This window comes from Podarcis tiliguerta (assembly GCF_965153285.1).
Source record: "Podarcis tiliguerta genome assembly, chromosome: 3".
NCBI classification, from domain to species: domain Eukaryota; kingdom Metazoa; phylum Chordata; class Lepidosauria; order Squamata; family Lacertidae; genus Podarcis; species Podarcis tiliguerta.
The window spans coordinates 64,338,646-64,365,903 of NC_139536.1; the positions used below are offsets into that span (position 1 = coordinate 64,338,646).

The 27,258-nt window shown below is 38.9% G+C and overlaps 2 protein-coding genes and 1 long non-coding RNA gene across 5 annotated transcripts in view; 1 reads left to right on the forward strand and 2 right to left on the reverse strand.

Moving 5' to 3' along the window:
- Positions 1–896: 896 nt before the first annotated feature.
- Positions 897–17,027, reverse strand: LOC310674986 (uncharacterized protein). Of its 3 annotated transcripts, none has more exons than XM_083435086.1 (13): positions 16,866–17,027; positions 16,683–16,768; positions 15,310–15,443; positions 13,494–13,584; positions 12,718–12,796; positions 12,476–12,590; positions 7,816–8,000; positions 6,803–6,957; positions 6,056–6,218; positions 4,915–5,073; positions 3,278–3,445; positions 1,368–1,844; positions 897–1,117 (listed from the first exon to the last, which is right to left on the reverse strand). In XM_083435086.1, the coding sequence occupies exons 4-12, from the start codon at positions 13,580–13,582 to the stop codon at positions 1,644–1,646; spliced, it is 1,314 nt and encodes a 437-aa protein (XP_083291212.1). In that variant the 5' UTR covers positions 13,583–13,584; positions 15,310–15,443; positions 16,683–16,768; positions 16,866–17,027; the 3' UTR covers positions 897–1,117; positions 1,368–1,643. The 3 variants fall into 3 exon arrangements, with proteins under 3 accessions (XP_083291212.1, XP_083291213.1, XP_083291211.1); XM_083435087.1 differs by having other exon boundaries at positions 897–1,135; positions 1,394–1,844; positions 16,866–17,019; XM_083435085.1 differs by having other exon boundaries at positions 897–1,135; positions 1,394–1,844; positions 16,683–16,989.
- On the forward strand, positions 4,904–12,928 carry LOC310675033. Its single transcript, XR_014509861.1, has 3 exons — positions 4,904–6,986; positions 11,887–11,967; positions 12,555–12,928. It is a non-coding gene; the product is annotated as an uncharacterized lncRNA (long non-coding RNA).
- A 775-nt stretch (positions 17,028–17,802) lies between the features above and the next one.
- Positions 17,803–27,258, reverse strand: part of RNF217 (ring finger protein 217) — a 49,213-nt gene continuing 39,757 nt past the window's right edge. Inside the window, exon 6 of the mRNA XM_083435165.1 lies at positions 17,803–26,523. Coding sequence (XP_083291291.1) covers positions 26,444–26,523 — 80 coding nt within the window. The 3' untranslated portion in view covers positions 17,803–26,443. The remainder of the gene's footprint in view (positions 26,524–27,258) is intronic.

Below are 27,258 nucleotides of genomic sequence, written 5' to 3' on the forward strand. Positions count from 1 at the left end.
CATATGTCCCACTTAGGTTCATGTCAAGTCACTGTCTGGATTGTGGCATATACATGGACATACACTCAAGAGAATGAATATCAATAGCATAACTGCAGATTCCTCTTGGAACAAATAGTTAAGACCTTTTCCTTGAAAGGCTTTAGACATGAGTAGGCAAACTAAGGCCCGGGGGCCGGATCCAGCCCAGTCACCTTCTAAATCTGGCCCGTGGACGGTCTGGGAATCAGCGTGTTTTTATGTGAGTAGAATGTATCCTTTTATTTAAAATGCATCTCTGGGTTATTTGTGGGGTGTATTAATTTGTTCATTTATTTATTTTTTTCAAAATATAGTTTGGCCCCCACAAGGTCTGAGGGACAGTGGACTGGCCCCCTGCTGAAAAAGTTTGCTGACACTTGGTTTAGAGTGATATGAGTTTTCTTGATTTAAAGGAGGGAAAAGGCATACCATTACTTAGGTGGGGGGGGGGGTCTAAAATGAGCAACTGCCTAAAGCAGTCTGTAACACTGCACATTGCAAACTTCGTATTGCATCTTAATTTTGTTTCTTACAGATAAAAGTGTGAAAGATCATATAGCTGCCTAGGGCATCCTTCAATTTATACATGTGTAATGATCTTCCTGATATCTGCCTGTGAACTGGTTTTGAATCAGAATTATTGTGGAATATAAATTATTAATTGCTTTCTTGGGCAAGTTGGCTCCTTTGCAATTTGTATTTCTACTTGGGATAAAGAAGAGATTTGTTATTTATGTGGGAATAGGAAGATGCATTTGAGAACCATAGATGTGGGGGGTTTGGGTTTTTTTACATATTTTTAAACAGACACATTTAAACATAAACATAGAAGGGTCATAGAAGCCAGTGGATTTTCATCTACAGATTACCAAAACTTTTTGCTGGCAAGGTATCAGTGCTTAAACTTTATATATTATAAAGATCAATGTATTACCATATAAAACAACCAGCCACGGAAATGCTTAAGTTGGACCATATCGACTAAGATATGCTAAGACTTCCATCGGAAGGTGCTCTAATATGATGCACTGAAGAGTAAGTCACACACAACCACTAAAGTAACACACACACACACACACACACACACACAATCTTTCTATATATACAGTGGTACCTCGCAAGACGAATGCCTCGCAAGACGAAAAACTCGCAAGACGAAAGAGTTTTTCGTTTTCTGAGTTGCTTCGCAAGACGGATTTCCCTATGGGCTTGCTTCGCAAGACGAAACGTCTTGTGCCTTTTTTTAAAAACCGCCAATGCATTCCTAAGGGAAACTGTCAATACACAGAGGTGCTTCGCAAGACGAAAAAACTCGCATAACGAATTAATTTCGTCTTGCGAGGCACCACTGTATACATATAAGAGGACATACAAAATGTTCAATTATATGATGGTCTACAAAAACAGATTAAAAACTCTAAACGTTGTAGGTGAAACCCAAGTGTGCCACTCTGCTTGTGGAAAAAACTTTTGATCCAGCAGACACCTCTAACAGTAGAAATGTAGGGGAGTCAATTTCTACTATTAATTGTCTAGGTCACATTACACCATATAAATGTTGTTTAAAATTCATCAGTGTTCAAAATTCGAAGACATCAAAACCCATCTACAATACCAGATTCCTATTTTCCCATTTTGACTACAACATCTGTCATTGACTTGTTGAGTTTCTTCATGGAATTTGCCATTTTGGAGATTTTATCCCATTTTTCTGATTCAAGAGACTGATGTAACACATGCCTTGTTTTTAACGCTGATATTGCTTCATCCAGCTGCAGCATCTTATTGGAAGTCTGTAGAAGACTGCTTTCTTTATCAATGAGCTAAAGAAAGAAAATTGTGAAAGAAAAGATGTTCCTTAGGAACAAATATTAAGCAAACATTTTTAAAAAAATACAGTGAATACCTGTTTCTTCTCTTTCCTGACAAGAAAAAGGAAGTGCTTGGGAAATGGTACAGTGGATCTGGGCTGCAGCAACGAGGATGCTTAACCCATTCCTCTTTCCTGAAAATCACCTCTCAAGCAACCTTTTGCCCCAAAGGTGCTGCAAGCAGACATACTGTATCAGGTGGTGAATAGCTGCAGTGGTTTTTCAAATGGATGGTGCAACTAATATTGTGGGAAAGGCTTGTGAATAGTGTGCTTTATGTTGATTGGGAATTTGTACCATGCTGCCTAGAAATTTTCTCCAATTTTAGTTATATAGATATAGTTATTATAGATACGGATATTGTGTCTATGTATTTGGATTTTTCAATGTAAATCATCTGAAACTTGGCTTATGGTACATCTGTATATTTTAATCATGTATCTGGGTTTTCCTTATTGTAAACTGCTTAGAAATTCCTTAATAGTAAGAGACCTACTTACAAAGAAAAAAGTAAGAGGTCTACAAATGGATGAAACTAATGGATAGCAAGGTCAGTTAAGTACATTGGGAAAATGTTAATTCCCTCATGTTGTGGTCGCAATCCAGACTGGGTTCCCTGCAGCTGCTTTTTTTAAAAGAGGAAAGACTGGTGCTAATCACATTTTTAAGCATCATGTTATGCATAAGCATAATATGTAGTTTGGCCCTAGGCTTACAAGCAAAAGCAAATTAGGTTTGCAGTTATATTTGTGCTTTATAATAAGACTGCAAACCAATTCATGTTTTCTTGGGAATACTTCCACAGAATTCAATAGGATTTACTTCCAAATAAACACACATAAGAGTACAATGTAAGGATTACTCAGACTTCATAAAGTAAGTACAAATGATATAAATGCATATTTCCCTCACTTACACCTGCTTCCACTTCCTTCCCTTCCCTTTGTTATTTTATTTATGTCAAGTATTACATTCTAAGCCACCTTGGGGGTATGGTCCTTTGGTACTCCATACACAATGATAGTGCTATATAAATAATGATGATGCATTGTCCACCATATACATCATCAAATAAAGTAGGGTTTGTCAAGGGAAGCTCATAATGGCTAATGTCCCCAAATTATCAGTAAATAACATGATTTACATATTTGTCATCATGACTATATTACTTCTGGTAACAAGCAGTACACTTCTGAATACTAATTGCTGAGGATGTCAAACAAGCATTAATATGTTCATGTTCTGTTTGTGGGATTCACAGAGGTATCTGCTTTTCTTATGTTCTTATATATACATAGCAATTATCTATTTGGGCTCCAACTGAGCCCAAAATGGCTTTGTTTGCAGATCCGCAGCTTCATTATAGACTGTATAAAAGTGTTTACCTGGTTCTGTAGATTAGATGCAAGATCGACCAGCAGAACTTTGTCTCTTTTTAGTTCAACATTGTCCTGCTCCTCTCTGTCCAACAAGGCTCTTGCTTCAGTTACTTGACTGCTCATTGTTGCAATGCGTAACTTAAAAGATGTGTTTCCTTTTTCCAAAATTCTAATCTGTTAGAAACCACAAACAATAAATAAACCAGAAAGAGAGATAATAAAAGACTGAAGTATCAAAATAAAAATGTTTCAGAAATGTTTTGTCTCTGAAACTAATGTCAGTGTACTGGAAAAAGAAAATGTCACCAGTGTTGAAGCAATGATTCTTTAACATCAACTTGGCTGGACTGGTCATGTGGTTCAGATGTCTGCCAAAGCAACTACTCTATTCCCAACTTAAGAATTGAAAGCGAAATACTGGTGGACAATAGGTAAAGGGGTCCCTGACCATTAGGTCCAGTCGTGGAGGACTCTGAAGTTGTGGCACTCATCTCGCTTTACTGGCCAAGGGAGCTGGCGTTTGTCTGCAGACAGCTTCTGGGTTATGTGGCCAGCATGACTAAGCTGCTTCTGCCGAACCAGAGCAGTGCACGGAAATGCCGTTTACCTTCCCACCGGAGTGGTGCCTATTTATCTACTTGCACTTTGACATGCTTTTGAACTGCTAGGTTGGCAGGAGCAGGGACCAAGCAACGAGAGCTCACCCCGTTGTGGGGAATCGAACCGCCGACCTTCTGATCGGCAAGCCCTAGGTTCTGTGGTTTAGACCACAGCGCCACCATAAAAGAGGTTTAAAGATGTTCTTGAGGCAAATCTTTAAAAATGCAGTATAAGCATAGATAATTGGGAAACACTGGCCTGTGAACACTCCAATTGGATAATAGACTTTACCAAAGGCGTAATAGAATTGAAGAAGCACGAACATGGGACAAAATGAGCTAAGACGAAGGCACGTTTGGCAAATCCTCACCGTGATCAACTCCCGCCCAGAAACCTATATCTTCACTGTGAAAGAATGTGTGGATCCAGAATTGGCCACCACAGTCACTTAAGAACACACCGTTAAGACCATGTTTATGGAAGAAAATCTTACTTGGCCACAAGTGGTTGCCAAAGAAAGAAAGAAGAAGACAGTTTGACCCAGTCAGGAAAAATCCTTCAGTATCCCTTTATGCCTAGATTAGTGTTCTGATCTATGAACCTGCTAAGATATTAGTCCTATTGCTCATTTTCAGAATTATAAAGCACTAAGAGAATCTCTGGGATGCGGGTGGCGCTGTGGGTAAAACCTCAGCACCTAGGACTTGCCGATCGCATGGTTGGCGGTTCGAATCCCCACAGCGGGGTGCGCTCCCGTCGTTCGGTCCCAGCGCCTGCCAAACTAGCAGTTCGAAAGCACCCCCGGGTGCAAGTAGATAAATAGGGACCGCGTACCAGTGGGAAGGTAAACGGCGTTTCCGTGTGCTGCGCTGGCTCGCCAGATGCAGCTTGTCACGCTGGCCATGTGACCCGGAAGTGTCTGCAGACAGCGTTGGCTCCCGACCTATAGAGTGAGATGAGCGCACAACCCTAGAGTCTGTCAAGACTGGCCCGTACGGGCAGGGGTACCTTTACCTTTAAGAGAATCTCTAGCATCATACAACCTTATCCTCAAAATCCTGGAAGATGTTATTTTCCTGTTTCAGGAGTTCTTGGTGCCTCTTGATCTCTTGTTGCAGATGTTCTTCACAATCTTTCAAAGTAAGAAACTGAGCAATGCTGGCAGAGTGTGATGCATAGCTCTCCTCCTTGAGTGCTTTCTCCTGTAGCAAGTTATACAAGGAAGGGTGAACTAAGCATGAAATTACATATCTTGTACAGTTCTTGAAAGCACAGCAGTTGATCAATGGCATTTGGAGTAATAACCTTCAAGTAATTTAGTTGTGTAGCTGGACCCTTTCGTATGTCTGCCTACACAGGCTTTAACTTCCTACAGCTCCTAGTTAATTGGCCTCCTTAATGAAAGCTCCCAGCAAAAGGTTTGGAAAAGCATGCACTTATAACAAAGGACAGCTCAGGAGGCACATGCTTTTAGTGCCTAACCAGTTGTACAAATGAAATTGGTTAAAACAGGTAATAGGAAAAATATAGAGCACAAGTCTTCTACATGACTGTTTTTTGGCAAGCACAACTCACAATGGATACACATCCATATTTGTCTACTATGAAGATAAATGAAGAATCAGTTTCAAATCCAAACAAGTTCTGTGTGTCTTTAATCTGTTTGGAATCAGGGGAGAATCAGGTGCAGTGAATAAATGTATCCAGCTCCTCCTATGTAATGAAACACACCTATGAGTGAAAACACACTCAGGTCACTCAGATTTTCTTTTCCTTGTTTCTTGGTGTCTGAATTGTCCTAACATTATGCTTTTGCTCAACACTCAAGGGATATTATATAATTATTATTTTCCCAGAGTGTTATTTAAACACTGAAGGAAATTATTTATACCCAGATCTCACAATCTAATTTGCATGACATAGATGTATTTTAAAAGTAGTAACATTTTCACCCCGGAGAGATAGAGGAATGAATGAATATTCAGTTGGCCTACTTCTATCAGTGGCTTTCAGGAATTTACAGATTCTTTATTCGTCAACTATTTACTGGTTTATGCAAATGAACTATAAAAAATAATTATTTGGCAACTTCCAAGCACAAATCTGTTGAAAAACAGGAACTCTCCTATGTACAATCTTCTGCAAATAGTTTATATCAGTTGGTTAGATTGTTTCTTTTCTTACAATGTTTGTTTGTCTGGTAAGTTCCAAGAGCCTGGACCGCAGTGCAGAATTTTCCTTGTTCAGTGCTGTATAATCACCCACCATTTTACTTCTTAAGAAACGATCCTGTTCTGCTAGTAGCTCTCTCTCACGTATTTGTTGATGAAGGAGAGATATCTCATTCCTAACCAGAAAATGTATGCACATTTTAATTATCCAATCATTTATATCCTGCTTTTTGATTCAAGGAACACCTAACTTCCTAAGACAGCTTCACAACAATTAAAATCCACAGTAAAATAAGTCGCCACAATAAAAAAAAAATAAAAAAATCAAATCAAAGAAAAACTTGAACAGATAAAGGAATGGGTTATAATAGAAGAGCAATAATCAACTAATAAGCATGCTCTCCAAATACATGGATGAAGCCTGGTCCCTTGTGTGCTGGGGTACCCAATTCCAGGCTACGAAATGAAGTTCTGCAAGGACACAACTTTCTCTTTCCTGCAGCAGAAACTGTATTACTAAATCACAGCAGTTTTCAAAACTGTAAGGCAGGTCCTCCATATGGGAGACAATATGTTTCATGACTGGGTCAAGAGCTGGAAGTGAATTGGCTCTTATTTCTTTTAGGCTACTTGGATGCAATCAATTATGAATAAAGGCATGAGTGGGCAGATGGTCATGTAACTTTGTGGATATTTGCTGAATTTAAAACAATGCAACCTCAACTAGTCTTCACAATCTGCCAGATTCATTTGTTGATACCGTAGTTCGTGAGTGATTTGTTCTTGCATCGCTGCTGTTTTCTTAAAGATCTTATCTTCCATTTCATTCACAGCAGATTGAACTTTCAATAACTCCTGCCTCTTTTCAGAAAGCTGCAACTCCACCGCCTTCTGCTGTTCTGACCGTTGCTTAACCTTGATTTAATTTCAACAGGTGAAAGAAGGTAAGTATAGTTTATCACAGCTCAAACCTGGTTGCATGAATATGTGTCAATATTTGGGGCTTACAAATGGTTGCCATTCTGCAGTTTCCCAGACAACAACATCATGTGTGCAGATGAAGTTTCTGGATCCTTTCACCAAAAAGAGTCCAAAGATATAGCATGAGTAAAACACACACACAAGCAACTGAAGGCTTTATACAGGGGGATTCTTGCTTTATTGAGTTTGTATGAACACAGCCAAACAGATGGCCTGCTCTATCAACACCAGTCATCTGTTTTTATATGGTGATGACTAATTCTAGGCACCAACAACATCATAAGATGCCTAAGCTGGCCTTCTTTTCAGCAACGAGACTGAAATAGTATCACCGTAACTGTGTGTAATATCCCCCAAACCAGACTGGGTAACAGTCTTGAGGCTTTGACCTCCCCTTGTAGCAGGTTGCTTGGTTGACTCATTTAAGACATTTTGGGTCACTTTTCCCAAACTGTTGTCTGAATCATACAGGCACCTCTGGTGTGAGATATCTAACTGCTGTCCTCCTCTGCCAGACTACAATGATAATCATACAGTGGTACCTCGGGTGACATACGCTTCAGGTTACAGACTCCGCTAACCTAGAAATAGTGCATCAGGTTAAGAACTTTGCTTCAGGATGAGAACAGAAATCGTGCTCCGGCAGCGCGGCAGCAGCAGGAGGCCCCATTAGCTAAAGTGGTGCTTCAGGTAAAGAACAGTTCGAACCTCTGGAATGAATTAAGTACTTAACCCGAGGTACCACTGTATTGGTATTTGCAGTAATTGTTAGAAACAAAGCAATCAGATTACCTTTGCTTGTAGTACAAGGATAGTATGTTCTGTGTTACTCAGGTTCATCTGTTGCTGCTCCAGTTCCTGTTGAGCACGCAATATCTCTACCTCTTTTGCAGAGATCTCTCTGTCATTTTGTTCCTTCTTTCTCTTTGGTGCTATGATTTCTTCTACCAAAGCCTGTTTCTCTTTTGAATGACGCTCTAAAGGAGAAAGGGAGGAGAATGTAAAATTCCAATTCCAATTGCTAGCATAAATAGGAATTTATTTCTAAAGCCTAAAATAGAACACTTAAAAACAGAAGTCGAACTATTGTTCCATAGTCAAATTAATTGACACACCATTTGAGGAAGCGCTAACTGAAATGAAACCAAATCCAAAAGTTTGATGCTTTCTTTTAAGCATATCATTAGAGCTGCATTTAGAAGAGCTCAGAATGAGAAGCGGGGACCCCCAATTTCTTTGCATGGCAAGGTCCCAAATCCTCCCGGGAAGTTGGAATAAAGACACATGAAACAGTATTTTGGGTTAATGAGTGAAAAAGGCCACAACATTATTGGTTACAGAATATGAGTGGTGTTGGCTTAGGCATTGGAAACCACACAACTATATCTGATTCCTGCCTGTTCACAGGAAGTCTTGGGAGGATTAACCACCAGTAGGGGGAGCCCTGCTGATGCACATCAACTAGGAACTCCCTCAGGGTCACCGCTAGGGGTCGTGCCATGGCCCTAGCCCCCTGTCTGGGGCTTCGGACAAAGACCATGCCCCCCGGATTCCTTTAACGGAATACCCTTGAATTAGGAGGGGTAGATGATGACCACTACCTCCCCTCCCCTTCAACCAAATATTCCAATGCCTAGCCACCAAACCTTAGAGTTGTGACAATTTGCTACGAGGTAGGCGAAAAACCAAATGGCCGGTTCCAATGTGCCAAGTGGAAAAAATTCCTACCAGACCGCTTCAACAGGCGACCAACCGAGGTCCATAGTAAAGTCAAGAGATAATGAGCCTAACCTTAGGGAGGGAGGGCGGGAGAACTGAGCGAGCAGGAAGAAAAGGGCGAGAGTCCTCAGTTGTGGGCAGTTTAAATAGCCCGCACCATGCCCCCGGGATGACGTGGCCGAGGACCCCCCAGTGGCGCTGGGGCTATCCCGCCCTGTGCACATGGGTAGGGCTTGCTCCCAGCCCGCAACGTCATTTCCCCAGGAATGGGAAATGGCTTTCTCATGTATTGTTTTTTATTTTTGTGAATAATCTGCCTGATCTACTCATGGCAAACATTCATTAAATGTATTGTGTGTTACCATATGTGCTCCTTAGGGAGACCTTAAAAGCTTCTCTTTCTGTCACAGAATGCAGATCTACAGTACTATAATGTCCAGGGTAGAGATGGTTATGAAATTCATTAAAAGTGAGCAAAAAAGTGACATCTGTCGAAGCTTGCATGCTTGCACAAATTGAAGTTCAAAGCGTGATACAAAGCTTGCAGTCAAGTAACTATATTTTCATGAATCGTAACTTGTATAATTCTCGAGATACTGTTCCCAAAGCCCACATCATTGAAAAAAATCACACCACTCTATTCCTGCTCCCCTTTTTATTGGCGTACTTCTCATAAAAGTCTTCATCATTGAACCATTATCATACAGATATTCCTTGTTAAAGAAAGGCTGAATGCATACAGGTGTGATCAGTATTACAAAAAAACAGAACAGAAGAGCAATGCCAGCCAGCTAAAGCCAGCCACTGACACAGTTTAATAAAATATATTTTACAGAAATGATCCAAACTCAGGTAAATACAACAACTGTTAAGAGATTAAGTGAAGGTGTAGATGGTGTATCAGCAATGCACGGGGCTAGTAGTTTTGTCAAAGGAGAAAAAGCTAAACTGGGGGGGGGGGGGGAATTAAGTTGTTTGTTTAGTTGTCTGCCCTGCAGGCAAAAAAAGAAAACAGTGCCAACAAGGGGGCTGCTTGGAAGCAGGAGACCAGTGGTGGCGGATTGTAAATAATAATACAGAATGTCAACTGCATATAATATTATAGATCGTAGAAATAAGTTAAAAAACCACACCATTCTTCTGTGTTACTTTTGTGTTTCCAGGGGGACGATAATTTGCATTAAAGTCAACATCAGTCATGACATTTTTGAGCTAGAGACCTACTTTTTCAGCTCAAAGATCTAAATCTCAAAAGCAGAGGAATTTCAAGGTTGATATTCAAACTAAGGGCTGGATTGAATTACTGGACAGTTAGAACACAGCATTTTGCATTCATATTCTAAGGCTTCAGAAAGAAAAGCCATTTATCCGAAACTGCCTTTGGATAGAGATGATTTGAAGATAGGAGATACAATGAAGAAATGTATACATCACCAAAATAGTGTGACACTTAAAATCATACAAACTGATGTGCTCAACTGGATAATGGATGTAAAGTGAAAAGGTCAAAAGAAGTGCCTTAGGCAGGAGGAGCTGCAGGAACCACTCAAACATGTATCAAAGTTAATAGTGCAGAAGGTGGGGAGAAGGGAATGTAAACCAAAAGGAAAATGTAATAAATAAAACTATGGTTTTGAGCAGTGCTTTTTTTTTGGGGGGGGGGCACAGGGGTACGCCTACCCCTAAACATTTTGTGAATCTAAGTTTGGCCTCATTGAGGGGCAGTATTTCAATGTGAATAGGAAAATGAGAGTACCCCTAACCATTTTTTAAGAAAAACACTAGTTTTGAGTGTATAAAAAGATCTTTGAACAAGCAGTGAGATGATATTAAAACTAGAATATTAAACAGTAGTATTAAAAATGGAAAATAAGAAGAAATCCCAAGACTTCTTGAGCAAAAGTAAAGATACATGCTGCTTTTTAGAAAGAGAAATAAAAAACAAATATAGTATTTAAAAGGCAGATAAATTCAGAATTACACATTAAGTTCAAGAATGCAAACATCTCCTAGTTCATTAAATTCTTGTGTTTGTGGAGACTACTTGTTTTTCAATCAAGGCTTGAAATATAGTTTAACAGTAGTCAAAGCATGCTCATTGTAAGTCATGATGCTGTATGCTTATGGAGTGGCCTACAACACTTCTGCAGGGACCAATGTTGTGCTTTTCTATGCTGCCAAGCTTATGCTGAAAATTAAGAAAATGCTCTTGTGTAATAGTTGATCTCAGATTTTGGAAATTTATACATTTTTTTACTGTATGATTTCATGTATAATTGTCGTAAACCACTCTGATTACACACACACACATGGAAATTGTAACTAGGGAAGGAAAGGCTACCTCTTCCCTCTCCAGCTGCATTCTTTACAAAGATCCCGTCCTCTAAGCTACAATTAGGCATGAAAACAGCCTTCCATTGGCAGCAATACAGAATTAAAGAAAGCAAAAATACAATTACATTACAGAAAGGATAATCAATAAACTCCATTACTGGAAACAAACTATACTTATCCTGAAGGCATAATTTGAAGTAGTAATACACACTTTCACCACATGGTGGTGGTATTCTTTTTTAAAAGAATAGCACAGGATGGGAGGGAGTCGGAACCCTGAACCTCACTCTTCAAAAATGCAGCATTTCTATCTATATTTACACATGCTCCCTATTAAACATCTTGCTTCTTTCACCTTCTGTGTAATGATTTATCAATATCAAGCACCACTTGGCTCTTCAGAACTAGTAAAGGTCCAGTGGTTTAAAAACGTTTGGTTTAACAAGGAAATTATGCATCCAGCATAGTTCCAGATTACCCGAAACCCAGTTGGTTTTGTTTATATCTGAGATGCCCATGTTCCATTCTTCCTCTGTCAAGGTAATACTGTCATTTAAATAGGAAAAGTACCAGTTTGTCTTCATCAAAATTACAGCCTTTCTTCAATGATATTGGCTATTTGGATTATTTACTTTTTAACATCATATTTCCCTTTTATCTTAAATGTTACCTAAATAAATAATAATAATAATAATTTTATTATTTATACCCCACCCATCTGGCTGGGTTTCCCTAGCCACTCTGGGTGGCTTTCAGAATATATAAAATATCTGATACAGGGCTGCCTTCAGATGTCTTCGCTTCTTGCAGCAGTGAGGGAACCAGCGGAAGACCCTCAGAGGAGGACCTCAGTGTCTGGGCTGAGCGATGGGGGTGGAGACGTTCCTTCAGGTATACTGGACCAAGGCCATTTAAGACTTGGTCAGCACCAACACTTTGAATTGTGTTTGGAAACGCACTGGGAGATGCACTTGGTCTCTGGAAAATGAATTTAGGCTTGCTCTGTTTATAGAATATGTATCTAGGTGTTATGTCTACCAAAAGTCCTTTCTCCCACAACTGCCAACTCATTAAACCAAGGGCTTTCCTTACTCATAGTGTTCAGAAGCTAAAAGCCTCCAGAATTTCCCACTGTTTACTGTATAAAAAATAAAAATTTTGAGGGCTGTGGTGAAAGAAGACACCAAGACTGCATGTCAGTCACAGGCAGTGCTTTTTTTTCTAGATAAAAGAGTGCTAGTAATCACCATGAAGTTCATACAGTAAGTGCCACATTTTTAACCAGTGTTTTTTTTCTAGGAAAAAAGAGTGTTGGTACTGTGTAGCCTTGAGTAACAACCCCCCACCCGCCCGCCCAAAAAAGCTCTGGTCACAGGAATAACATAAAAGTAAATATTACCATCAGCCATGTTGATCTGGTTACTAAGTTGTTCCCTCTCTGTCTTTAGTATGTTCAAACCACTTTCTTTTCTCTTTAGCTCCAGCTGAAGGCCATCAGAATAAGACTGTAATTCCTGTGAATGATATTTATTATTATTACTACTACTACAGTACATTGATAGCCTAACTAAGGGAGCAAGATTTACGTGTTCAACTGGAAAATACTGGTTATGCCATTAGAGAGATAATAAAGAAAAACACCTGTAGCTTTTGCAGCATTTGTTCTGTTTCAGATGCAATGAGAGGTTGCAGTTTGGTGTGTTTTTTAGCCTGATCACGAGTGATGACAGCAAGTTAAGGATAAAATGCAATTTGAAATGAATGTTAAAAAAGAAAACTGTCGAATTTTAAAATAGAAAATTGTCAACCTGCTTTCATTCAGCTACCATAGAAATAAAATAATTTATTCCAATGTTCCTTTTGAAGTATTTCTTTTCAATACAGGCACCCCACCACGACTTATATGAATTCTATACACCCGCAACTGGGTTTGTGTGTGTCACCACAAAATAAACAAATAAATTATTTGAAGCAGGAAATAGGCAAAAATGGCACAGAAAAAGTGAGCGAGCTGAAGAGTGGGCAAATACAGTTTGCATGGCCACTTCGAGTGTCTCGCTGCCCCAACTCAATGTACTTTCAAGACTAACAGAGAGAGTACCAACAGGCCCCATAGTGGCTCTGGGCACTTGGAGCCACCCAGCCACTGATCCCCAGCTCAACTTTCTGGTCACCAGAAGCAGACAGGGCATGCATGCGCAAAGGCACATCGCCACTTGGGGAAAGGCATGTGAGGACCTGCTGAGGGAGAGCCGCTTTCCAGCCTCTCTCAATAGTGCCCTCCCCGTTTTATGTGATTTAACGTATTCATGCGGAGTCCAGGAACGTAACCCTTGTGTATGGGTGGGGGGACGACTCCTGTATTCCATTCCTGTGATTATTTAATAGACTGGCTTTTAGTTAATAGTACAGGATATAGAAAATTAGCTTCCAGTTCAAGGAAGTAAATTTGCTGTTGGAGGTTCTTGATGTATTCAGATTCTATGCTTGAAGATGAATTCTCCATTTCTAAAACCAAACAAAATAATTTTCATTTAGTGGAACATTTAATTATCAAGCAGAATAAAATCATTATTATGCATTTTTTTTAAAAAAATATTATTATGAAACAATCTGCTTTCAACAGTCATATTTAACATTTTATGTTCTCCAACAGCTACTTTGATGAAATGACGAACATGACCTATGATGCATTCTGCTAAGTTTCCCTTTCATTCCCTTTGACCTCTGTTTAAATCAATGAGAAAATTCTCACAAAGAGGAGAACTTTGTGCACATCAGAGCACACACTGCCTCAAGAAATTAACTGATCCACTTTTCCAACTCCTTCATCTCATACTCAGTTCAGGTTATCAAGACTGAGAGATATGTCCTTATTGTTCAGAAACTGTGCACTGTATGTAAAGGATATTAATGATACCTGACAGATTAACTAGACAGGTTCCAGTGGCAGTATTTCAAGAAAACTATTCTCCAAATATCCTGTAGTGTTCTACAATGAATATACTAACAAAGCCCAGCTAAATTAAGTTCAAGTATTTAGATGTAATCTGATTTTATTGCTTTGAATATAAATCATCTAAATATTTCACAAACAGGTTTTAAAGGAACCTAGCTACAAACTAAGAATGTGCACTACTGCATATCTAGACATAAGACCCTGAGTGATCTAAAAGTGTATGATAATCCTCCTTATATTTCACTTCTACATGAAAAAATAATATAAGCAATAATCAATAAGCTTTACACCAATGTAGTGTTTATAGGCTCAAAGACACCGGCAAATATGTGCATAAATATGTATGCTGATAGCTATCCTTCCATAGTTCTTTTTACCTCAAAGCTGGAAATGAAGCAGAACAGCACATTAGGGGTTAAGTCAGAATAAAGTCAATGCAGAGTATTAAACAACGAAGTGTTACAGAGGGAGTCTATAAAAGCATAGCTGTTCTATGGGTATATAAGGTACTCTTTGTTCAGGTTATTACAGAATTGGAGGGGAGGGAGGGAAAGGGAACAACAGAAATACTTTAATACATTAAAGTATTGGAAAGCTGCACTGAATTAGTGGTTGTTTCAGAAAGCAGTTTCCAGCGCCACCTGGCCTCTTTATTACTACAGATCCTCTCACCTCATAAAAGCAAGCTGAAATTAGTGTGAAACCAACCACCCCCCAAAATCATTTTAATAATAATAAAAAACTGAAGAAAGAGTGAAACACCTTCCACATTATCTCAAATTATCTGAAAGTAGAAGGGAAATACTCTCTGGCTTCTGCCACCAGCCAATGGACATAGAGCCACTGGAAAGTTGCACCAAGGCAAGGGGAAGATCAACCTGGTCCCATCTATTTGCCAGAGAAGGAGCAGCTGAAGGAAGATTGCTCTTTCAGGAAGGAAGGAATGTAGGAAGCAAGCAAGCACTTTGCTTCAGCTGACAGTTGCCCTGGGATGGCAGAAGCAAAGGAAATGGCACTTTGGCTCCAACCACTGGCCAAGGAACAAGAGTCAGTGGGCCAGATTCACCTAAGTTGTTGAGCTAGTGGAAGCCAGTCCCCCAAGTGCAGCCTGACTCCCACACCTTGCCCAAATCTGCTCAGGAGAACCCCCAGAACAGCACAAGGGGAAAGGGGAAATGCTTGCATGATGATGAATTTCACCAGCTGTTCAGGCAAGTACACAAGCAAGGGGAGATCAGCCTGGTGTGAACTGAATATAAATGATTGTAGCTCACTGCTTTGTCCCTTGTTTTCCTTTTTCCACCACTCCTCTTTCCTTCGGTGTCTTGACTTTTTAAATTGTAAGCCTGATGACAGGGTCTGTTTCTCCTTTGTATTGATGTAAGCCACTATGGGAGGCAATAATGGTCTGAAAAGCAGGATAAAAATTCAGCAAATAATAAAATAAAAATTGCAACCCCAAAAGCTTTAGATTCCCCCAAAATGTGTCCACATTAGCTGAAAAGGTATTAAGGAAAATAACATAATTTATTATGCCATCCTACCCACCTTTGTGCAGACTGGCAGGATATAAAATTACAATAATAATAATGAGTACATTTATAGCCCATCTTTCTACAAAGGAGCTAAAGGCAGTGTACACAACCCTTCTCAATTTTTATTCTCACACGGCCCAGTGACCATAGCTAAGTGGGGTTTTGAATCTGTCTCCCAGGTTCTACTCAGTCCCTCCTGCCGACTACGTTACATTAGCACAATGGTGCCATTTCTCAATGGAAAACAAAAAATACTATGATACCTTTAAACAAGGTGGTTGAAACGAATCCATGCTAGCTAGCAAGGTACACTAAAAGACTTACAAGTGCAATCCTGTACAAGGCTACTGAGCAACTTCCACTGGCTTACACCCAGGAAACTGATAACAGAATTGCGCAGTACATAGTTTTCCATTGGTCAAGTCCAGGGTGGGGAAATGACTTGACCTACAGGCCACATTTCTTCATAGGCAACGTTCTGGAGGCCCAATGCTAGTGATAAAACTGTGCCCTTGTGGGGTTTAGCCTGGGGATAGGAGCTGTGGTCTGAGAAGGCGTGTGGCTTGGGAACAGTCCCAGGGACCAGATAAAGAGATCTGGAAGGCTGTATTTATTCGATCCCAGGTCCCAAAGTGCTGCTGATTAGATAAAATCTGTCCGTCTATCTATCTATCTATCTATCCATCTATTGGTACGTCTCTGAGTGTTCAACTCTCAGCAAGTCTTCCATTAGTGGGGCAGGAAATGCAGCGATTTTTTGAGAGTCATCCCTCGAAGTCCTCATCTTGTCTAGAGGGTTAAGATTCCCTCCAGAGCAAAGTGGGGCGTGCAGACGGAGATACAGTGGGGAGGGATAATCACTGAAAATTGTTTCCTTTCCCACTCTACATTTTTAAAAACTAGCGTATATATATATGTGTGTGTATATATATAGACATGCACACACATACACACGCGCAAATGCTTTTAAAAACACTTTTATATTTTAATCATAATTACAGTAAGGATAATCACAAGGATGTATTTGGTGGGAGGTGTAATTAAAAAAACAGAGGAAAATACTGTATTAAGATTGCTAATATAACCAGGCAGTTCTATAACCGTTATTTTACCATGGCGATTCATGTCCTAAAAATCCGTTACCCTTTTCAGGCAGGTGGGCATCAGGGAGTTCACGGCGCAGCTGCTTATTCCAGCACTGCAAGAAGAGTAACAAGCGAGTTTGTGCAAAAGCGGTTTGCAAAGGTTGCAAAGTGAAGCAAGAACTAAACAAAACCCCACTTCCCTCGGCGCACCAAATTCCGGCTTTCAAGGGAGAGCAGGATCTGCCCCCGCCCCCACCGGCTGCCTATCAAACAGCGAAGGTCTTTTCCTTCCCTTTAGCCGAGGGCTCCCCAAATAGGAAAGCGCCCCAGGAGGAACCACCTCGCCGGAGCGGCGGTCCCGGTAGCCATGGCGACCCAAGCTCCGGAAACAGCTCCGCCAAGCGGCGCTTCCTAGGGGCGGGCTCGTATTTGGGAAGCAGCGGCGCTGATTGGAGGATTGCGACGCACCTGATTGGCGCGTCTTGCTCTGAGCAGCTGCGAGCCATGGGAACGCCGGCTGCGAGGCTTTTCCCTTTCGCTCCTTGCAGGCGAAAGGCCAGCTGGTGGGTTCGCTCCGAGCCTGCCTGGAAACCGCTCCCTTCCATCTGGATCATCGGGCAGGGCTTTCCAACGCCCAAGCCCTGGCTTAAGCGAAGCCCTGCTCCGAGTCCCAAGCTTTCACTTTTCAGAACAAACGTGGAAATTCTCCCAACGAAAAGATTTCTTAGGAAAAGTTAAAGCTCTCTAGGCAAATTCTTGTATGGGAAGCTAGCTGCGGAAAAGCGAGGGCTGCACATCTCACCCGGTCATTCCTTCTACAGGTGGACAAGTGCAGATTGCAACGTGCCCTGGGGGTCTCCTGGCGGGATGGAAAATAACTAAGAATTATGATTAACCCGTAGGCGATGCTTACTAGGTGCTGCAGAAAAAGGATTAGAACAGTGCTTGGTTTAGGGCAGATCTAAGTAAACCTGGGAATATTTACACCTGCCTCCGAGTACTACTTAGCTATAAGGACATTATAATTCTACAGCCAGGCTCATATTTATATGCTGTTTTTTTCCAGGCAAGTCCATCAGGTGGCTTACAATATATAGAGTAATACTGCTATAATAAAATTAACCCAATGAAAAATCAAGGCACTATCTTTCTTTTCTTCAAAACTTTATTAGCTCAGTGTTTTCTAGGAGATACCTTAATCCAATAGCGTGCAAATAAAAAAAAACCACTATAAATATATTTGCAAACTCTAGACACTAAACACCCGGAAGATTACAGTTTTTGGGTCAAATTCATATTTTATTTTTTTACACAATTTCTAGTGTCATTATGGTCCCATTTCCTTTCATCTTTATCACAAACCACCATTAATAAAAACATTAAATGGAATGCATTCTCAAGCATTGGATTATCAATTTTACCAGCAGCTTCTGATCTTCATGTGGCAACACTTTATTCTGAAACTGCTTATCATAAAGAGGTTTTCAGAGTGGAAATGTAGTACATAACAATCATAAATTATCAGCAGCAAGGTAACCAATTTTCAAAACAGTTGAAACTTCATTTAATTTCAAAAGGTCCTGTCCAGCAGGACATACAGCAAGAGAATGCTATTCCTTGTGTTCTAAGTTTTGTATACATGTGCACATACAACCCGTGTATTATCTAATGACGATATTAGATCCATGTGCCAGGACATATTTAAACAGTACTAGTACATTCTGCACCAACAAAAGACAACAAAAGACAGTGTTTAGGCCATCTTGAAACAAAAGGCACTCGCTTAACAAGGCCAGGCATATGTTACAAAGTGTTTTTGATGCAAGTTAAAGCCAACATGATGTACAAAATGAACATTAGCAGCCTAGTTGTTTAGGAAGGTGCTGGGAAAATATTGCCTTGAGTATGCTACTGGATTTTTTGTTGTTGTTTGCCAAGCTCCTACACAGATATAACGTGTATAAGAAACGTATTGCTACTTAAGTACTTTGAAACTTTAATCTAAAACACCACAAACAAAACATTGTTTTCAAGATCAAATGGCTGTTCCACTGATATCAACCATAAATAGGTAAATGGAACCTCCATTTACAAATGTCGTATTACCTGGGACAACCAACAAGAAATGACCATGATGTTCAAGCCCTGCCTGTGAGCTTGCAAAGCTAAATGCTGTTGGAGACCAGACTAGATGGACCTATCATGCAAGGTGTTTCTTATGAAAATGGAGGGGAACCAAATATTTTTTAAAACTGAGCCGTGTACTATTATATACAGTGGTACCTCTGGTTACATACTTAATTTGTTTCCAAGGTCCGTTCTTAACCTGAAGCTAATAGGGCCTCCTGCTGCTGCTGCGCCACTGGAGCACAATTTCTGTTCTCATCCTGAAGCAAAGTTCTTAACCCGAGGTACTATTTCTGGGTTAGCAGAGTCTGTAACCTGAAGCGTATGTAACCTGAAGCATCTGTAACCCAAGGTACCACTGTAGGAAGAAGACTGCTAGTACAATGGTCCATGGCCAAACCATTGCTACAAGGAGCAATTTGTGTTTTGTAATGCTAGAATCCTCACTTTGGATTGTATGAACAATTGCCTCAGTGAAATAAGCTTGGTGAGAGGACTGGGGTATATTTTGTACTAAAAAATTTAGATATCGCATACTAAGTTGTAGATCTGTTTGCTTGAAGTCTCACACAGAGGTAAAAAAATTAGTTTGAAATATTGAAATGGTTAGGTAGAGGGAATGACTTTGCACAACAACTTTTTGTTATGAAGTGTCAAAATGCTACAAGAATTACAGATAAATTGTATAAAAGTAACAAGGTAACAAGACTAAAGCAGTGCAGTAAAAAGCAGTTTTAAATCCATTCAATTGTCTGTTTAATCTGAGAATGTACTTTTCAATCTAAAAGCTACATTTTAAAACTTTGTATCATATTCACATTGGAAATGAATGTAGCTCTGGAAGGGAGGGGAATTAATATTTTATTTATCACAACCATACCTTATTTTACTATTCCCCTTTCTGAGCAAATAATTGCTTCCTATTTAAATGAGCAAAACTTGTTTTCACATATTTAGTTTTGGTCCTTTACCAGGATGGATGGAAAAGTCAAGTTAATACAAAGTTCTACACAGATGTTCAATTGAGTTGATCTGCAAGGCATGAACATATTTTTAAATGTATGTGTGTCATGCTATAAAACATTTACCGGTAATTGAAGTAGGAAGCAAACACTGACTAAGCAGGTGTACCCACTTATTTGGCTTTTTGTGGAGTGTTTTCAAGTAACAGCTACTGGCATAATCATTTAGCAACTTCTCTTTTTACTATATGGCTGGTTCACATCTCCTCTACATTGAAAACTGTCCCTGCCCACCGTTCTTGAAAACCAAAATGCTAATGTGTGGAACAGCTATAATTCTTGGGAAAGTGCCCCCACAATGGCAAACCTGACATTCACATACAATGTTTCCACGTATTAATCAGTTCATATATGCCATTTACATACATAAACACAGGCATATGCATGTCAGAAGATGACTACTCACATGTAAGAGAAAAATATTTTTCAGCAGGCTTAAATTTTGAATTCTAATCACCTGGATTATTTAACTAACATGATTCTTCCGTTCATAACTTTACATGTACTCTAGCAGAGTTCTGTATTTGTGGATGGCTTTTCTGCAAATCCAAATCCAAGTTTTGTGTTTATTTTGAGAAGAATATTTACATTATACCCACACCACAGGTCACTGGCTGAAGTGCATCAGGGTTTTCCTGCCTTCATACCTCAGAATAAGCTACTCCTGAGTTTGGGAACACTGCAGGAGAGCTTTTAAGGTAATACAGGGTGCTGCACTGTTGCAGGGAAAGGACAGGCTGCAGTCAGCCTCCACTGGTTTCTGTGCATTGAGCACTTTGGATCCAGGTCACTGAAATTAATTCTGTAACACAGAATTTCCAAACTGGTCTGCCACCCACAGGTGGTCCATGGCACATCTGTGAATATGTGGTTCAATATGGGAGATGGTACATCCATCACATTAAATATTCCTATTGATTTCTAACTGCATTTTATTGCTTCTTTTGTTTTGTATACTGTATTTCATTGTATTACAATTATGTGGAATTCAAATTGTAAATACAAAACACAAGGAATAAAAATAATGGGAATACAAATAAAAACCATACAGCATCTAGCACAGCGCATGTGCAGAAAATTAAATTTTCAAATGGTGGAAAATGTTTGGGAACCACAGCTGTAATACAAGCTGATATAGGTGATAGCACAAGAAAAATGAAGGCATTGATGCCAAAACAAAGAAAAGCAAGTGGGTTTTTTTTTATTTATTTAGCTTTTACCACAGGAATTATACCATTTGATCTTCATTTTGCATCAATCAGTCTACCAAACTGAAAGACCAGTCTCTCAGAAGTAACTTCTATTGTCCTTATTCTATTATATAATCCAATAAATCCCATGGAAAACTCAAAAGTACAACAGTTGCAGCTGAAGTTTTACTATGTCCCAATATATTTTAATTAAAAAAAAATCCTTCACACATAATCAAGGGTTATGTACAATTTCTTTAAAAACTTTACAGAAACAGAAAACTGAGATTGTGAGGGCACGACATACAATTGGCAATACATTAAATCATTTTATGAAGGATGGCACACAAAATAGCACACAAGTTCACTTCTTTGTTCTCGAAACTTCTGGCTATGACTGCAATTGCAGGTGAACATTCAAGATTTTCAGTAAATATTAAGTATCCTACACTTTATGAAACTCTAGCCCTAGCTCTAGCCCTGAACCAAAGATCTCACTGCAACACAAAAAGGTGTCCTTCAAGATCTTCCCAGAGACATATGGTTAGCAATGACAGCTTCTAATCACCTGTTGTTAAGAAAGGGTGTCCAGAATTAAATACATACAAAAACTTAAACAGTACTGGCTAACCTGCCAGAGTGTACATGTGTGGTTTAATCCAGAACTTTGTCTCCACACACAGCATTTTTTGACAGTATGGGGTCCCATCCAGACAAAAATAGAAGCATTATTTCAGGCATGAATCTTCCTTGCTAGACTGGAATGTCTGGGATGCGAGGAAAAGTGGCCAACATAAAAGTATATCATTTAAAACAGAAGGTCACCTCACTTGTACTCACAGAATTACTTTAACAATTTTGGGGCAGCTTTGTGTAAAAATTGTTCTTTTAAAAAAGAAGATGAGAAATATTGGCTCAGCTAAGATGAGTTTTCTTTTGCTCTGGGATAGATATTGTATTTTTGTTTCTTATAAATAAATTCATGGCATGTCTTGGCAAAGATTTTACCACAGTGAGAAACAGCATTCTTAAAGTGATTACAACCACCCATTATTAAAGCAGCCAATGCATAAAAAAATATTACCCTGAAAAGATTTAGAAAAATTGCGCTAATAGTAAGAATCAATATCTAAGCATTTTTCCTGTGCCCATTTCCAAAAGCACTGCACGAATTTCTTACAACCAGAGAACAGCTAACTATTTACTGAAATTAAATCCAGGCTGAATGTCAGTAGTCAAGACCAAAATGGCAATCTATTGCAACCTATAGTTTACACCTACTTGCATTGCAAATACAACTATCTTTACTTGGCAATGTCTGAATACATTGAAAAATTATCAACCTTCTGAAACTGGAATATGCAGTGTGTAGCAATCTGGATAATAAAATACTTTATAGATGCTCTACTTTAGAACAAATCATCCAGTCTTGTATTTACTGTTAAACTAATAAAAGCAATGGAGGTTCTGTCCCCCAAATAGACAATTTCAATTCTTTTTCATTCTGATAAGGTATATTATCCTTTTTTTTCTTTTAAAGCATTGGAGAGAGAGAAAATAGACAATATTCCCTTACTGTGTGTGAGCTATGGTCAGAGGCATAGGGACATATTTCATTGTAACTGAGATCAAGTTACTCCATTTAAAAGCAACAGATAATAATCACAGAGCAGGGTACAAATTGCATAAAACAAATCAAAGAATGTCTTGAACAGTTTTACCACAGAACAGTCTTTCTGAAACTGTTCAGCAAAACCGATTTTTAAACAATATGATTTCACCCAAGTTTTACGACATAGTGAATCAGCAGTCATTCCAATGGTTGCTAAATGAGTATGTTTGTTTAAGTATTGTTAAAGGAAATTAAAAAATAACCCTTTGGGACAATTATTCAAGAAAATAGCCTTACAAAAGGGGTCAGCAAACCAGTATTCTAATGCACCTCTTCCTTTCTTGTATGATAATTGCTAATGCTCCATTTTTGGAAAAGGCAAGTTAATATAAAACTGAATATAAAATCAACATCTTGAGGTTAAATACTCAGTGAACTAAATCTGCATAACCACAGGGTTTTATTGATACACGTTTCATCTAAGTATTAAAATGTCATGCCTTTGTGTCCGTGTAGCTATTTTTGTATCTTTGTGGGAAAGAGTTGCTTCTATAAATAACTTTAAATTACCCTTATATAGATAACATATACACATGCCTTTCACTTTCACTTATCTTAGTATTATAAACCATTTCAAGACAAGAGATATCAGCAGTGGAGGAAGAATTGCCTCCCTCCCCATTCTGCTGAAGGGTGCCTTCTGTCAATGGAGCAACACCTATGGGATTACACCCACTTACAAAAGTAAGCTTTCAGGAGCAAGAGTGCTTCAGAATGTGGTCCCATGTGGACACAAAAGTATTGTCTAGACAAGAAAATCTGCACCCACCCAGAAATATCATGTGGCATTCCTGTATCCTTCACAAGCTACTGAAATAATAGTTGGCCATGATGGTTCAAATCCCCTGCTGATCACGTGTATGTATGTGTGTGAGAGAGACCAGTCATTTCCAAGCAAGTGACTATCTCTGTCAAGACTTGAGAGCACTTCCTGTCTCTAGAGCCAATAGTTGTAGCAGAAAGATTCTTGCACAGAACTTGCTGCTGCACATGAAAATTCCTGGATCATGTAAGGGGTATATTTCAAATGAGTAGAGAACTAAAATCAAACATAGAAGAAAGCTCAAGTAGTACATGAATTATGTTAAAATCAAACAGAGGCCTCAAGATTGCTTTAATGCATCCTGTACTACAAACACCAAATCTCATTATATAATCAATATGTTTGAATGTTTTCTAAATATTAGAAAAGCTTTTTTTCATAAGAGTATTTGACATTTTAATGAAGGACTGAAATCCCTGAGTAAACCAAAGAAAATGCACAAGTTTGGCCTGAGAAAATGCAATTTGGGGCTAGGTAAACATATACAATCTTTTAAAAAGTTTAAGGCAGCAGTCAACTCTGAGACAACACAAAAAAGGAGAAACATTAAGCAAGCTCAAAATATTTGAAACAGCATAGTGTATATTAATTTACCAAAAATAATTTCTCTTTGAAATGTTTGTATTCTAATTCATTTCTCTAGTAAGCCAGGTTTCATAATCCACTAAAATCAATCTAATTTTAGTGGATGAAAAGGTGGTAAATTTGGATATTGTTAAAGACTTTCAGTTGCAAGATGACTGATGCTAGCAGATGAAAATGAAACATAAGGCAGAGACATATTGCCAGATAAGTAGCATCTACTACCAATTTCAGATGAGGCTTTATGGTCCAGCAATTAATACATATTCATTGGGTTGCATTTTGTACTATCACCAAACTCCTACAGCAATGAAGTGCTGTAATATTTTAATGTACAATGTGCTCCGAATAACTGTATGTTGCCTTTTTATATATTTTTGTGGAGTCTATTGCCCTTACAACAGAACATAGGACTTTCAAATACTTCACTACTCTGTTGAGTAACAGAACCTTGAAGATAACAAGAAACTTCAGCAGATTATAATTCTGTGTCTAGGTTGGATCCTAGGATTCTATAAGCAGCCTCCAGAACAGCATGGCAGATAGTGAGAGGGACTGCAGAGACAGGAAGGTAAAAGCAAAATTCACTTTTTCCCTCCTGTTAATGGGAACTTTTGCTTGATCAAAGTGCCCTTCCATTCCCCAAAGGACTTCTTCTGAGCTTAGAAAGGCACCTTACAATACAGTCCATCGTTATATAATGGATTGTTTGCATGGTTTTCCTTTCTCTGATATTCTCTTTTGCTAACGTAACAGGACAGTATAATTTCTTTAAGCCCTTCCTTAATTATCCTTATTCTTAACTTTAAAATCAATGGGCTGCACGTCCCTCACATGTTGAGTTCAACAAAAAGTATCAATTTTTTTAAAAAAAGAACATATAAATAAGTCAGGTACCTGATCCTGAACTAAAAAAAAAAAATAGCACTAGTTTTTACTGAATTTATTCATTGTTTAAAACGCATAACACTTCACAGGTGACATTTTAATTTAACTGCTAGTGTGCAATACAAATGGGACAATTCATAAATTCAGTAATGTCCTTTCTTTTAGTAGGCAAGAAGGCCTGGACCTTTGGAAATATACATGTCGAACTCCACACAAATGATTTAATGTGTGGGTTAGATTAATGCACCTACAAATGGGTGTGTGATTCACATAATATTGATAATACTCCCAAACCTTTGGGGAAGAACTATGGAAATCAGGCAAACCAGGACAGACATATAATTTACATTGGTGCACTGCTCCAGACCTGAGCCTAACAGTAAGAAGGACACAAACAGATCCTTTGTATTAAGTGACCTTGTGTTATGAAGCTGTCCTGAATGTATCTTCCTAGGAAAAACCTAGAAATGCCTACTCACTTTAGGCATCTACTGGTGCCAGCTAGAAAAACAGTGCACTTCTGGATTGCTTCAGAACAAATTGCTATTTCCCCAGCTAGATAGTGCTAAGCATTCTGAAATATGCTCCAGTAGTTACATTTTTTGTTTCTTTTCTTGCATTTGCCTTGGTTTTGGCCACATTCTTAGTTGCTGTTGCATATTCAGATATGAACATGCTTCTGGTCTGTAGTGTGTATATGTGCCACAATGCCTTTAGTCAGACTCCAGAAACAACCATAAAAGGCAGGCTTTGACACCTAACTTAATTCAGTGTATTTGATGGAAGTTAATGGCGTGAACATTTTAAGCCTTGCTAAACAACTTGCACAGGTCAAAAACACTGAAAATGACACAATGCTCTCCCAAATAACCAAGACAAATCTCTCAGTTATTTTATTTGGACTAGATACTGTTCCAATAATTCCCCACCAAATTCCCTATAAGGTTCTACAGTAGCTATTAGCACACACATGATTCAGTATTTAGGGCAAAGTTGCATATACAAAATAAGGAGCTACTGAATTCAGCACCTGCCATTATGCCAATGATGTTAGACAGAATAACCACTTCTACGAATGAAGCCAGCCTCTGAAACAAACAAGTCCACTGAAAACACCATCTGGAAGGCCACCTGAGAGTTACGCCAGCGACTTGGGGTGGGGAAGAGGTTGCCAAATTAAATACTCTTTTTTGTGGGCCAATCAGTAGATGTGTAGCTACAGTGCAGATGTAGGCTGTCCAGCAAAGTAAACTTGATTTTTTTGGGAGAGGGATTAAAAAAAAAACTTTAAAAATTGAGAGGCCTCCATTTTGTCTGAAGTAGCAGAGCAGGGAAGCAATCTGGTCTGTCTTTAGTAGTGTACAGTGCAGACAAAATATGGCAGTTGCCCCTGAATTTTCTGCCAGGATAGTTAACTAGCACAGTGTGCTGCACGTATTTTCCATAATTCTTGTAGGACTGGCTCCTTTCAGATATATAATGGCTCACTCATACCAGGGCATTTCTGTTCGTGGCCTTTTCCTCTTCTTTTTACAAAGGCAATAGATAGGGAACACAAATAAACCTGCCAAAACCAAAGGAAAATATAGAATGTTAATATATATATAAATATATCAACTGTACACAGTTCACTGAATAGAAACAAATGCACCCTGGGTTTCTATCAGCCAAGTGAAGAGAAGAAGCCTACTGTTAGGTAGCAAACATAGAATTTGCCTTATTTCCAATGATATTGTTAGCGCTAACTTTTTTTCAGAATGTCCATTCAAATTGGATATAAGAAGCAGTCACTCTGCATCAAAAGCAGCCATATAATTTGAAGTAGTTGAGATTTTAGTTGGCTTATCAATAATAACAAAAATCGAATTAACTTTGTTCTACAAAAAAATGTGAAAATGCAGTTCTGAAAAGTATTTTAAAACAAAAGAGTTCCTGAATGTAAGCTAGAACTTTAATGTTCTAAGCTGTCTGGATGTTCCTGCATCTCACATAGTACTTGCCCTTTCCTTGCAAGCCTAACTCAAAGCAATTAAAAAAACCTAGCTGATCTTTTAATTCCAGCATATATGGAACTCTACAAACACAAAACATAAGGACACAGGAAGCTACCTTATGCTGACTCAGACTATTTGGCTCACTAGTATCTACATTTATTGGCGGCAGGTCTCCAGGCTCTCTGAAAGATTTTCCACCCCTATCTCGAGATGCTGGGACTGAATCTGGGATGTTTTACATGAAAAACAGATGCTCTGTGACTACATAACTTGTCCTAAAGCACTACTTCCCTCTGACTGGGAAT

What these genes read in the sequence shown, in the direction of transcription:
- LOC310674986 (XM_083435086.1), bottom strand. Translation starts at nt 13,582, where the DNA reads ATGGAGAATTCATCTTCAAGCATAGAATCTGAATACATCAAGAACCTC. An exon ending in AAATGCTGCAAAAGCTACAG is followed by an intron (nt 12,591 to 12,717) that starts GTGTTTTTCTTT and finishes TATCATTCACAG; the next exon opens with GAATTACAGTCTTATTCTGA. An exon ending in CAAATCACTCACGAACTACG is followed by an intron (nt 6,219 to 6,802) that starts GTATCAACAAAT and finishes TTTTCTGGTTAG; the next exon opens with GAATGAGATATCTCTCCTTC.